The 14,294-nt window shown below is 36.1% G+C and overlaps 1 protein-coding gene across 1 annotated transcript in view; it reads left to right on the plus strand.

The window, feature by feature from the left end:
* The window catches only part of LOC145222588 (mediator of RNA polymerase II transcription subunit 12-like protein), a 24,889-nt gene continuing 10,595 nt past the window's right edge, over positions 1-14,294 (plus strand). The window contains exons 1-21 of the mRNA XM_080088742.1: positions 1-301; positions 1,009-1,128; positions 1,311-1,415; positions 1,494-1,607; positions 5,658-5,781; positions 7,393-7,634; positions 7,814-7,930; positions 8,232-8,350; positions 8,642-8,938; positions 9,021-9,115; positions 9,190-9,323; positions 9,468-9,584; positions 10,346-10,538; positions 10,770-10,904; positions 10,973-11,073; positions 12,305-12,438; positions 12,567-12,732; positions 12,950-13,100; positions 13,187-13,367; positions 13,695-13,937; positions 14,061-14,168. Coding sequence (XP_079944868.1) covers positions 209-301; positions 1,009-1,128; positions 1,311-1,415; positions 1,494-1,607; positions 5,658-5,781; positions 7,393-7,634; positions 7,814-7,930; positions 8,232-8,350; positions 8,642-8,938; positions 9,021-9,115; positions 9,190-9,323; positions 9,468-9,584; positions 10,346-10,538; positions 10,770-10,904; positions 10,973-11,073; positions 12,305-12,438; positions 12,567-12,732; positions 12,950-13,100; positions 13,187-13,367; positions 13,695-13,937; positions 14,061-14,168 — 3,089 coding nt within the window. The 5' untranslated portion in view covers positions 1-208. The remainder of the gene's footprint in view (positions 302-1,008; positions 1,129-1,310; positions 1,416-1,493; positions 1,608-5,657; positions 5,782-7,392; positions 7,635-7,813; positions 7,931-8,231; positions 8,351-8,641; positions 8,939-9,020; positions 9,116-9,189; positions 9,324-9,467; positions 9,585-10,345; positions 10,539-10,769; positions 10,905-10,972; positions 11,074-12,304; positions 12,439-12,566; positions 12,733-12,949; positions 13,101-13,186; positions 13,368-13,694; positions 13,938-14,060; positions 14,169-14,294) is intronic.

The raw sequence follows: 14,294 nt of genomic DNA on the forward strand, positions 1-14,294 counted from the left end.
GCGGTTTGTAACTTGAATACGCAGTTGGCTGATGTTAGAAAGAAAGATGTAACATACAGTTCATTAATTTTTCTACTCTTTGTTGAAGGTGTACGGTAAAAAATAACCGATGGTCTAAACATCCAATTAACTTATTATTCAAGCCTGCTTTAAACTTGTTTGGCAGAAGTTGTTTCGTTTGTTCTTGTGAACGAAACAAGTCCAAGCCATGCCTTCAAGTAGCACTATTGCCTTGAACGCGTTTTTGGAGAACAGAAACCTAAAAAGACCAAAACTTGGACCACCAGATGTATACCCACAAGTAAGGAATATTTTACACCTGTTGGTTATTTATCCACAGTTTATCATTGAAACTTTGATATTCGCAAATTGACTACAAGGATATGGAAGTACAACTGTTTTACACGACCTAAAGTATACTACAAATACATAATTACAGCCTACAACTACGCTATGTTGTTGTTAAAAGCAGAAAAGCAATTACAGCAAACTGTTACTTGAACTGACTAATTTGTGGCCATAACTATTTTGACTAAAGCTTTATTGTGATTAGTTTAGTTTTAGCTTATCATGGAGAGGTATTGAATAAATCTATTATACAGTAATAAATCTATTATACAGTAATAAATCTATTATACAGTAATAAATCTATAAATAGTATGATTTAAGAGGTTTTGTGAGATATATTGTTACATTTGCTGTCAAACGTTTGGGAAAATTGAATCCAATTGCACCAATTTAAATTGAATCCAAAAGTGTTTCTTTCTTTATTACCTATACTGAATGATTGTGATGTAATCTGTTCGCAATCTGACACTATATCAAGAAGGTAAAAAGAAAGACAAACATGTAAAATGTTGAGACTGTAGCGGCCTCTCTCACTATACACCTCGCTACAAGACTATATAAATGGAAGATATTTAACTACTAAAACTAGAAATGTGGTATTGAACATTTAATACAATAATGCTCTTCTCTAATTTTCTTTACCCAAAAACTTTTTAACAGGAACCCAAGCAGAAAGAGGATGAGTTGACCAGTGTTAATGTAAAACAGGGATTCATTGATCATCCAGCAATTTCTGATGAACACTCCAGTGCCCATTTGTACACTATAGATGCAAATAAGGTATATATATATATATTTCTGTACTATGCTCACAATTGTGTCAATTATACCTTCTCTATCGATTTGCAGAGACAATCCTTTATTAGTTTGTTTATTGTAAGTTTTGTGCGTAGCATTTCTATTTTGTGTCATTGCATACCTATAAATTGTAGTTGCAGTTAATCACCTGTGATTTGTTGCAGATCAGTCAAAGTTTCAACACAATTCTGACACAAAAGCAAATCTGCAACACTTTTAATGATGATGGAAAAAAGAGACCTCAGGTTTTCAAAGAAAACTTTTTTGTGGTAAGTTATTTATATCTTACCTAGAAGGTGAGTTTGTAAAGTTGTGCTCTAATCATCTTGCTGTATGTTTGATTAAAGACGACAAGTCCAAGCCACTTGCAATCATGGTTTAAAGAATTGGGTGGCAACCAGTCATTGCGTTACTTGAGCAGAAAAGTGCCAGGAATGAACAAAAAAGAAGATATATTTCAGGTAGGCACAAGTCATAAGATCCAACTGATGGTATAGACCAGTGCTTTTCAACGGGTGTATTGTACACCCCAGGGTGTACCATAACTTTAAAGGGTGTACCACTTTGTTGGGGTGTACTGGTGTGTACCAGAAACAATCCACCTATGGCCAGCATCATAACAGGCAAGTTTGTGTTTTAGAGCAGACTCACTGGAGTGTACAATACAACTGTATCTCAAGTGTATGTAGCTTATGTATTACTATATTCTATTTGTGACGTCATAATTTATTATTTCTCCTGTTAGTCATTATGGGTCCCCTTCCCTGAAAGGGAACACATATATATTGTTTTTGTCTATATATTCTTTTTTCTTTTTTTTTCTTTCTAACTCGGATTTGTTCCCACGTTTTGGTCAAGAAAGAATGGTTCAAACTTTTTCAAATTTACACACGTTATAGATATTGGTCTAAAGATGGTCCATGTGAATTTTGACCCCGTTTGATCCCTCGGTTCCCCCACAGCCCCTCAAAACGTGAAATTTTTAAAACGGCTATACTTGCTCAGATACTTCATTTAGGAGTTATATGCTTTGTTGTTTGGTGCAATATAAGGTATTTCAAAGAATTTTGTACCTTAAAAAAAGATTTACCCATTTTCACCCCTTAAACCCCAAAATATTCGTTTCTGTCTAACACTGGTTTGTTAAATGCGTTTGGTCAAGAAAGAGTGCTTTAAATTTATTCAAATTTGCACAGATGTTAGTTATTGTTCCGAATTTAAACCTGAAGTTTGACCCCAAACGACCCAGCGGTTCACCCACAGGCCCCCAAAACGAAAAAAAATAAAAACGGCTGTACTGACCCAAGTCCATAATCTGAGGGTTTCATGCTTTGTTGGTTGGTTCAATGTGAGCTATTCTAAAGAATTTTGTAACTTTTTATTGGATTCACCCATGTTTACCCCTTAAACCCCAAAATAATAAGTTTTAGGCCAGAAATACAAGCCCCAATGTGCTGAAATGTTAAACAATTGTTTGCAGTAGGTTATTATGGGTCCCCTTCTATGAAGGGGACACATATTGTTTTTGTCCGTATTTTTTTTCTGTCTAACGCTGGTTTGTTAAACGCGTTTGGTCAAGAAAGAGTGCTCCAAATTTAATAAAATTTACACAAATGTTAGTTATTAATCCAAATTTGATCCTCCTGAAGTTTGACCCCAAATGACCCAGTGGTTCATCCGCAGGTCCCCAAAACGTATTTTTTTTAAAAACGGCTGTACTGACTAAAGTACAGCATCTCTGAGTGATATGCTGTGTTGTTTGGTGCAGTATAAGATATTTCAAAGAATTTTGTATCTTTTTTTTCGATTCACCCATTTCCACCCCTTAAACCCCCAAATATTTATTTCTGTCTAATGCTGGTTTGTTAAATGCGTTTGGTCAAGAAAGAGTGCTTTAAATTTATTCAAATTTGCACAGATGTTAGTTATTGTTCCGAATTTAAACCTGAAGTTTGACCCCAAACGACCCAGCGGTTCACCCACAGGCCCCCAAAACGAAAAAAATTAAAAACGGCTGTACTGACCCAAGTCCATAATCTGAGAGTTTCATGCTTTGTTGGTTGGTTCAATGTGAGCTATTCTAAAGAATTTTGTAACTTTTTATTGGATTCACCCATGTTTACCCCTTAAACCCCAAAATAATAAGTTTTAGGCCAGAAATACAAGCCCTAATGTGCTGAAATGTTAAACAATTGTTTGCAGTAGGTTATTCGTTTAGTTTTTTAAAAAATGCCTTAATCGGCCAAATAGTTACTTTTACAGTCCATAACATGTGTACACTGTCAGTCAGATAGAAGTTTTAAATCTCAAGGTAGTAATTATTCGTTTCTGTCTAACGCTGGTTTGTTAAATGCATTTGGTCAAAAAAGAGTGCTTTAAATGGATTCAAATTTGCACAGATGTTAGTTATTGTTCCGAATTTGATCCTCCTGAAGTTTGACCCCAAACGACCCAGCGGTTCACCCACAGGCCCCCAAAACGAAAAAAAATTAAAAACGGCTGTACTGACCCAAGTCCATAATCTGAGGGTTTCATGCTTTGTAGGTTGATTCAATGTAAGCTATTCTAAAGAATTTTGTAACTTTTTATTGGATTCACCCATGTTTACCCCTTAAACCCCAAAATAATAAGTTTTAGGCCAGAAATACAAGCCCCAATGTGCTGAAATGTTAAACAATTGTTTGCAGTAGGTTATTATGGTCCCCTTCTATGAAGGGGACACATATTGTTTTTGTCCGTATTTTTATTTTCTTTTTTCTGTCTAATGCTGGTTTGTTAAACGCGTTTGGTCAAGAAAGAGTGCTCCAAATTTAATAAAATTTACACAAATGTTAGTTATTAATCCAAATTTGATCCTCCTGAAGTTTGACCCCAAATGACCCAGCGGTTCACCCGCAGGCCCCCAAAACGTATTTTTTTAAAAACGGCTGTACTGACTGAAGTACAGCATCTCTGAGTGATATGCTGTGTTGTTTGGTGCAATATAAGATATTTCAAAGAATTTTGTATCTTTTTTTTCGATTCACCCATTTTCACCCCTTAAACCCCCAAATATTCATTTCTGTCTAACGCTGGTTTGTTAAATGCGTTTGGTCAAGAAAGAGTGCTTTATATTTATTCAAATTTGCACAGATGTTAGTTATTGTTCCAAATTTGATCCTCCTGAAGTTTGACCCCAAACGACCCAGTGGTTCACCCACAGCCTCCCCCCCCAAAAAAAAAATTAAAAACGGCTGTACTGACTAAAGTACATAATCTGAGAGTTTCATGGTTTGTTGGTTGGTGCAATGTAAGGTATTCTAGGTGATTCTTTCAGTACTTAAAATTTTGTCTTAATCGGCCAAATAGTTACTTTTACAGCCCATAATATGTGTACACTGTCAGTCAGATAGAAGTCTCAACTCTCAAGGGAGTAATTCACTTGTTTACGATTAAGGCGGGTGAATGCAGCGGGATTGCTCAGCTTGACGTCCGGACAGACGTTTTACGAGACAGTCGTTTCGGTGATTAGAAATCAGCTGTTTTTGCGCAGCTATGCTATGTCGTTTTATTAAGTATCAAGCATATTTTCAATTGTGGAAAATTGTGTTAAAAACTGACCTTGAACGACAATATCAAGGTCAAAGCATGAGATTAAATTAAAAGTATTTTTCTCGTTCTTATGTACTGTTTTTTTGTAATTATATGACAATAATGATGCAAAAAGAATACGGACAAAACTTTTAAAGCTGGGTTATTGCTAAAGTTGGTTAAGTTTTTTCTTAAGAATCTAAATATAACCAGGACGTTAAATCCGCACAAATGCACGTGTGGGGACCCATTTGTTTTTGCTTGCAAAAACAATCATATGTGTAGATCAAACGATGTGTATAGTAAATTGGTAAATATCTAACAATGATTGTGCCCTATTTTTACTGTTACCAAATCGCATATGCATATGTGTGGGGACCCATTTGATTATGCTTGCAGAAACAATTATGTTATAAAGTGCCAGGAAAAAGATAGGTACCCAATGCCAAATATATATCTATTATAAATATAGTAAATGGTATATGTGATACATGGTTAAATATGATGTAGTATATATAAACTGGCAATATATAGGAAAACCACTATTCTAGTGTTTTTTTGCATTCAAAAGTTAACAACAAGTTACAGTTTTTTGGGTGTACAATTTTTGAATAAACATTCAAAGGGTGTACCATTTCAAAAAAAGGTTGACAAGCACTGCTATAGACACATCAGGTTAAATACATATTTTATGTAGTAATCATTTTTATGCGAACAACCAAAATACTTTGTTAGCTTCTGTTTCTTAACACTTTCAGTGCGGTTGATGTAAATTACCGTCAATCTGCACTCTGCGCACAACGTCTTTTGACATAAATATACGTTAAACGCACTGAAAGTGTTAAACAATAGACTTGGGATTTACAATTCTTATGCAAATAAACAGAATGTGCAATTATCATATTTGTGTACATTGGCTAAGCTTACAGCATTATTTGCAGATATTAGCGGAGTATGATGTTCCTCTGGTGCGAGCTGCATGGTTTATCAAAATGACTGCTATGTACTATTTAATTCAGACTGAGGTGAAAAGCAAAAAAAGACCCAACAATGACCCCAACCTTGGTAAATAAATTCTCAATGCTGTTCTTGAATAAAAAAAATATGGGCTGTGTGTAGTTTTAATGCTGTATTCTTTTGCCAGTACAATAGAAACTTGCACTTGAGTTCCCTGAAGGGGACACATATTGATTTTACTCGAATTGTTTTTGTTTGTTTTTCTTCCTTTTTTTTTCTTCCCAAAGTTTGTCCGGCTCGTTTTTCTATCAAATGTTTGATGGATTTGGCTGAAATTTACACAGATGGTAGATATAGTTATGTAGATGTGCATCCCACTTTGTTTTTGTTGATAGCCCCAGTATTTACCCCGCTAGCCCCCTAAAATGGGTATTTTTCCCCCGAAGTTTGTCCGACTCGTTTTTCCATCAAATGTTTGATGGATTTGGCTGAAATTTACACAGATGGTAGATATAGTTATGTAGATGTGCATCCCACTTTGTTTTTGTTGATAACCCCAGTATTTACCCCGCTCGCCTCCTAAAATGGGTCTTTTTACCCAAAGTTTGTCTGACTCGTTTTTCCATCAAATGTTTGATGGATTTGGCTGAAATTTACACAGATGGTAGATATATTCATGTAGATGTGCATCCCACTTTGTTTTTGTTGATAACCCCAGTATTTACCGCGCTAGCCCCCTAAAATGGGTGAGTTTTTAAACAGTGTCAGAATTGGCTGAAATTTGGATTTCTTGTATAGTATGCCATTTATAGGTGTCGATTGTTGTGTTCAACCCTGTAGTCCTAACATTTACCCCACAAGCCCCTAAAGTGTAAAACGTATTTGTATGTTACTGGGCACCACAAACGAAAGATTTCTTAGGAGCAATAGTGTTACAAGGGCAACCAGTTGTATGTTGCTTGGTGGTCGTTTTTGCGCCATGGCAGTTAGGGGCTTGTCAACAGCCCTATGACGTCAAAAACAGTAACGGTTGTTGCTCAAAACACCTCTAGTGGTCGAAATTTTAAACATTGGCGGATTGGGCTGAAATTTTGCAGTACTATTGACTGAGTCATTGTGGTTTTTATATATTTTTTAGTTTGTGCGTCGAACCCAATTAGTTGCCCTACTAGCCACCTAAAATGGGTCAGTTTTTTAAAACGTTAAATAGGACATACTTCAAACAATACTTGGGGTAAATCTAATTTTATAGTTTGTATTCTACATAGTATTATTATTTAAGCCCAGTGCCGATCACTGTGTTTTACTTTACAACACCCGACTTTCTCATGGTTATCTCTTGAATTGCATTATTTTCAACTTTGCATGTGTGGGGACCCATGAGTTTTTGCCTGCAGAAACGACTAAAGTTATAAAAGACCATGGCTAATATGGGACCCAATACAAAATAAGCATTGGAAATATATTTATGTTTTAAAATAGTTTATAGTGTATATGCAAGGGCAATATGTGCTAAGCCACCCTTCTAGTTTACTGCAACTTTGATTACTAAGACACATAAATGGGTGAGATTTTTGAATATTTGCAAAGGTAATGTTTTACCATGTGTAAGGTAGTTGGGAAATTTCTGACAATGATATACAGGGAATGCCACTCTGCAATTAAAAATGTGTTCTTAAAAACATTTCTCCATTCCAGTTGGTGCATTTTTAACAACAGTGTATTCAGATTGGACTCAAGCAATATGTAAATTTATGAGGGAACAACTTGCCAAACTAAACAAGGACAACAGCTCTGTGTTAAATGGCAGTGCCTTTGCAAATGGGTTTGGTAACACCGGCTTAAGCAAGACTCTGGGCACTGTCCAGGGAGTGTTGGGAAGTCAAACCGTCCTCACAAGGGATGACTTAGAAAAGCAACTTAAATATATTAGTAATCTTGCCCATCACATGTATACTGAGGTAAGCTAAAAACAATTTTGCTCAGTAGAAAATCTATCTTTGAAACTTATATATATAATTGTTTAGCATTCTAATTTGCATCACTAATTTTGCCTAAAAATTGTTTAACACAAAGAGATTGTCATGTCATTCACTTTTTTTAAATGTTAATTCTAAAAACCTGCCTCTTTGTGTTTTAGGGTTTGTTTGATAGACATGAGTTTCTTACTTGGGTGGTTGAAACATTTGAGGCTATTCCAATGTATGATGAGATTGCCTTGAGCTACTTTATGCCATTTGTTCTGCAATATATTGAAGTAAGTTGGCTAATTATTATTTTGACCCAACAGTTTCTGTTGCAAACAAATTATTTTCAGGTAAACCTTAAACAAGTTTCATCAAATAAATTATTTTTTAGTTCCCGAACAATTTTCATGTATTTAATAAAAACATCCACATAAAATTCAGTCAAAATAAATATTAAAGTCCAAACAACATACTTAGCCTGGTTTCAATTGTTAAAAAATTGATTACTTTTGCTAAGAAATGGGTACAAAGCAGGAAACACACATTACACAGATGTCACTTTAAAATTCTTTTACGTTTTTATATTACCAGGAGGTGTCCATGAACTTGCTGTTGTCACGACGAATGTCATTTGCTGCTGCTCATCATTTGAACTGGATTTTTATGGATGGGAAATCGTCTCGTTCTGGCACACCCACTACGCCATCTGGGTAAAAACATAGACAAGCATGCTTAATTTGCTTAAGCCAGTGTTTCTCAGTTGTTCATAGAGTGAAAGCTTGTTGGTTATTGTTCAGCAGAAAAATTTCAATTAAAACTGGTTGAAGTTGAAAAATGTCATTACACAATGACACAATGCATGTTTGTGGCATAGTAGGCCTACAATTAGAAAAGCTAGTTGTGATGATAAAAAAGTGGGCTACAGGATTCTGAAAATACATTAGAAAGTGACAAAAAAAGAATTTTTCAGAGTTATTTATATGACTTCATTGTTCTATCAGACGGAACACTCCTGCAAACCAACCAAACAACCAACTACCAATGAACAATCTCAATCCAACTGAAGCCCAGTTAAAACAATCATTTCCAAGCTATTTAGAGCCCATTGTCCACACACTGGGATGCATCATTCAAGTTACAGCCCTAACCTGTACTGGTGCCTTAGTATGGTATCCACCTGGCGACTCTAAGATTTGTGGCTCTCCTCTTGATCTACTTCCCTGCCCTCCATCTTCTCTCCTACTCCCAGAAGTTGCGAAGGAAGATACTGATGCTGTAGAACTTGATCTTGCTACAAGGTTTATTGATCTTTTGTTACTTACTATTATGAAGTTAAATGTGAGCATACATATTAGTATGTTATTTTTTTGTACTTCACAGGGCTGCAATGAAGGAACGTGAGGCAGAGATTATTAGAAGATCATCAGCTGCTGAAATGCATTGGTCATCTGATAAGTGTCAGGAATCAACAGCTGGTATCAGAAATTTGTTATGTTAGATCACTTGCATGGAATTTTAGGTTTAAACAAATTTCTATTTGTTCTGAAAGGTCACACAATCAATCGGGTTCTTATATCACTTGAAGCACTGGACAAGCAAAACTTTGACAGAGGTGATCCCTTGGACTCATTGTATCATAAAATCTTTGACCAAATAAATGCCAAAGATCACAACGAAATGCAGGTTAGTGCTTAACAAACCAACTACATTATTTGCCTTATAAAGCAAGTTCAATACAACTAAGCATGTATGGTCGATGAAACACCTTTTGCTTATACCCAAAGCCACCAATCAAGTTTTGGTCTTGATTTTTTTTCATTTTTGTAGATGACAAAAGCATGTGAACAAGCTGTTATTGGTCTTTTATGTGAATGGGCAATCACTGCTAAACGTCTGGGAGAACATCGTGCTGCTGTTGTGGCTAAATTACTTGACCTGAGACAGGTTTGTTAAACAATGCTTTTATTTCGACACTGAAAAATGTTTTGTTTTACACTTCCCCCAAGATCTATACTCTGGTAGTATCCCAATGAGCATCAGTGTTTCTTAAACATTTTTTTAAGCTTGCGACATACTAACAAACTATTACACATGTTACAGCAGTGATTCTCAAACTGTGTGCCACAGCACACTAGTGTACCGTGAGAAACTTCCAAATGTGCCGCGAAGTATTTCCTATTTTAATTTACAAACATTTCCTGGTGTTTTAGGACTTTATGGCAAAACACTGGTGTGCATGACAACATTTCAAAGCTCATTTTTGATGATGAAAATCATCTCTTATCACCACACTAAAGTTGAAAATTAACATTATTTGAACAAGTTTTGTTATGTTTACCTGCGAACTGTGCCGAGGAATGAAATTTTAGTTTTCAATGCGCTGCATGTTTAAAAAGTTTGAGAACCACTGCTTGACAGGCTAAAACACTTAGTTAATTAATAAAACACTAGTAAATAAAAACACAAAAGTTATTTAATAAACTTACTTATATGTGATGGTTGAGACTGTCTTCTGTAACAAATGATATAAAAAATGAGGTTTTACTATTGTAATGCACATCCAGGTATTATTGTTAGACCCAAAAAGCTTAAGTAAAAATTGCAAAAACAGATCTTGCATGGCACACTGGGATATCTCTGTCGTACATTAGATAGTTTAAAATTCACTGACATGCATTACCATATTGTCTGTTGCCCATCAACAGGCACATTATGAGCAAACCACAGATGATGGAACTGCTGATATTTCACAAAACAGCCTCAATGTTAGCAATCCAAACCAAGCTGACACAACTGCACCAGTAGAACCTGTGCAAACAACACAGACATCTGCCAATACCACCCCATACTTCCAGAACCTGCTTGTGTCGTTCTTGGACTCTCAAGCCCCTGAACTAAGTATGTTTTCTTACAATTTCTGACAATAGGTTGAATCTGAATGGTAAATGATAGAGGTGACTTAGTGTGAAAAAATTGTAAAATACACTAAACTTCAAATGTACAAAAAGTTCCAAACTACAGAAAGTTCCAAACTGCTATACTCCAGTGTAGGTGTGTAAATCTGAAGGCTTTCTACTAGCAGTAGCATTCATCTTTTTGTGTTGAAAAATGTTATTTGTTCTTTTGCAGAGGACCCAGAAGATACGAAACAACTACAGGCTTTCAAAAACCTGGTACTTCTTTTCACTGAGCTCATTGAGCATGGAGTTTTCTCCCATTTACAATACATTAACATTCTCATATCAAGGGGTGACATTACACCAGGTTTGTTACTGATCAAAAAAGTATGTGCACTCCGTAAAACTGTTTGTTCATGTTGTGTTCCAAAATAGACCAAATCACTTCATTGCCGGTGTACAAGGTCAACAGCCCACAAAATGATGACATGAATTTGTCCAGCAACAAACCAACTTCTGTGTTGGGAAAACACATGGTAAGTGATGTTGTGCCAGCATATGGATCACAAATTCTGTTCTTTTGCACTCTAAAAACCTAAACCTTGCTGTTAGATTGCAGTTATTCACATGAAAAAGAGCAAAATGGGTCTACTCTTAGTCAAACTCATCTTTATTTTTGATCTTGTATAGAACTATAATGTGAACACTATGCAAAACTGGTAGTCACAAAATTTCATTAGACACTAAACCAGTGGTTCTCAACCTTTTTACTTTCGTGGCCCACTTTCATTGCACAAAAATTCTGTGGCCCAGTAAATTTTTATGATAGAAAGAAAACAACTATAAAATAGGTTTAAAACAAAAACTGCAGAACATATTTCAAACAGATTAAAAACTTGATGCAAAAATCATAAAACAGCACTTTCCCTTCTTTAATCAAGCACTTTCAGTTACGACCGGGTAATTGGACGATGCATATGCTGCTATTATCTGGCTTTATTGTAATTACAAAGTAGTTTATTACATCATAAACATACGGGGTTGCAGAAACTTAAAGTAACTTCATACTGCAAATAGATTAATTTAAATTAATTTACATTCCTTCTCACTTCCTCCACAAGCCATTATTCTTGTAAAATTGAATGTAGTGACACAAATGAAAGTAAATTTATAAATAAAGCTTTCTATTTGGTTGGTCTGTGGCCCAATCAAAATGCTTCCATGGCCCACCAGTGGGCCATGGCCCACTGGTTGAGAACCACTGCACTAAACATTGAAAGATGTAATGCTTTGTACTAGAGATGGGCCGAGCCAAGAGAAAAAACCGGAGTACTCATTACCAAGCATCGCTCGGCTGAGTAGTTGCACAAACTGACCCCAGCATTAAATTTGCACATTCATGCCCTGCAAAGATAACTGGTGTTAGAAAGGGTATCCAAGAAGAAAAATAACTGTTGTTTTAAATGCGATAGATTGTGGAAAACGCGTACTTCCGGGGCTGTACAACTTAGTACACCACTGGTGACATAAGGGACCTCGGAAAGCTACAAAACTAGCGTGGAATAGGGAATGTTCATGACGTCACAATGCACCAAACGTGCTCGAGCACCGGGCATTAACATGAGAAGCTCGGCACTGGACCAAACAGAACATTTGCGGTTTTGGCCCATCCCTACTTTGTACTAAAGAAAAGCATATACTGGACTTCTATCAACCCAATTTTGAATTAAACAAATCATTAGTTAGTGAAATTAAACCTTATCATAGGATCCAAGGATGGAAGTGGATGAGGAGGATCCATCTAGTGTCCGTAGCATGCACGATGTCAAAATGGAAGTAAATGACATGGAGTTTCTGCAAGCAACAGAGAGTGTGTTCAGTCCTGATTCAAGAGCTGACAGGTTGGTTATAATACCAAATTAATTTTCATCTGAAAAAATACCCCTAATATGTTGTGGCTTTCACACAGCTGGTGCATTTCTGTTATATTACTTTTGTCAACTTTGACCATTTGACTTTTCTAAACCAGGCATTTCCTGGATGCTGTTAAGACTGAGAGACAAGGAGATGCAGCAACCAGACACAAAGGTGGTACATCCCAAATGCGGGGTGCTAGAATGGTCCAAGGGGCAATATGGGGATACAACCATCCCCGACATGTCCAGTATGTTACTCACTTTCCAATCCCATTCCAGGTATGAAGGAGTGATAACTGTGACTGTTGGTTGTTACCATCATACAATGTTAAAAAGTAATGCTTAGGACAATCTATTTTTAAGTACTTGTGTGTTGCACATTTGTTGTGAGCTCAAAGTTATGGGCATTTGCATTTTAGAATTGCAATACTTAACAATACTGAAGTATAGGCTTTAATAGCGTGACTTTATAAAAAAATTAATTGCCTTTATATAGGAGGATGGTGTTCAGCATGAATGGAATCAACGTCTTATGGTTTTGTACGGTGCTGGTCGACAAAAATCAGAAGTGAAACAAGCTGTAAAAAAAGTGAACAGGCACCTGATGAAACTGGTCCAAAACAAAAGAGACCTTGAAGATAAATCTGGTCAGTTGAATGCAAACTTGAGCACGAAACTGTTGACACTGATTGTGAAACTCTACTAACTTTTGAAATAACATGTAACTTTGCAGAAGAGTCAACTCCAAACACAACCTGGGCCCCACCGAACAAGAAAAGTCGGCGTTCCACCAAATCCAGTCACAGCGAATTACTGTCTCGCTTTCGTGCTTTGTCTTACTTTGATCAAAATATGGTCACATCTAATGCTGGTAAAACACTGATGCAAGCCCTCAACAATTACATTTCTGGGAGGTGGGTTTGTTGCACAAATGTTTAGAATAGATTCCATACAACTTAATTTTACTGCATTCTACTTGCTCAAAGATTAGAGTTCCAATCATTTGTTAGCGCACAGTGTTTTAATTACGCTGTGACGTGCTTACTCTTAATTCTTTTTTTCTTTGTTAATTGTGCACTTTACTACACACATTCTGTGTTATTTACCCTAAAGAAGGCAACATATATGGTACGTCCAAACGTCGATATAAGAATACAATTGCCAGAAGAGCTCTATAAATTTAAAACTATGCCTGGTAGCAATAGCTTATATATTAATTTCACTGACTCTCCCTTTCTTAGGAATGTATTGCCAAGATTGGATGTTGTGACTTTGTTGTTTGATCTGATGGAGGAAGCACTAAATGTTGGGGATTTGGTACGACTTGCTGTTTCAATAAGTCAAATTCTTGCCCCTTTATTAGCTGAAACACATCGGCGCATCAAAGAAGTAGATGCCCATGGCAACCATCCAAATATTTCGCACAAGTGGTATTCAACTGAACTAGCTTTAAAAGTGGTTGCAGTCCTTCGGCATTATCAAAGGTAAACATTTTGTGTTTTTTGGGGCCATATGTTTTTTTTGTATGTGTTGTCTTTTTATAGTCTATATTTGTGTTAATTATCTCAGTGTTTGGCAACCATTTTTTTCTAAAAATCTTTTTTCAGTTACCTCACATTAAACGCGGATCTTGCATTGGATGCTTTTGATGGTCTGCTTGCTGTTGCCAAGCGAACTTGCATCTCCAACCCCGCACAGTGTACATCTGCGGACAGGTTGTCATTTCATGCATTTTTTGTGCAATTTTGCACTTTTGGTATAGTAATTTGGTTGGATTTTATTGGAACTTTTGTCATGCAGCTGTGTCAGTTGTTCCTTCTTATCATATTGTTTTTTTTAAC

Source organism: Phallusia mammillata, chromosome 4 (assembly GCF_965637545.1).
Source record: "Phallusia mammillata chromosome 4, kaPhaMamm4.hap1.1, whole genome shotgun sequence".
Lineage (NCBI taxonomy): Eukaryota > Metazoa > Chordata > Ascidiacea > Phlebobranchia > Ascidiidae > Phallusia > Phallusia mammillata.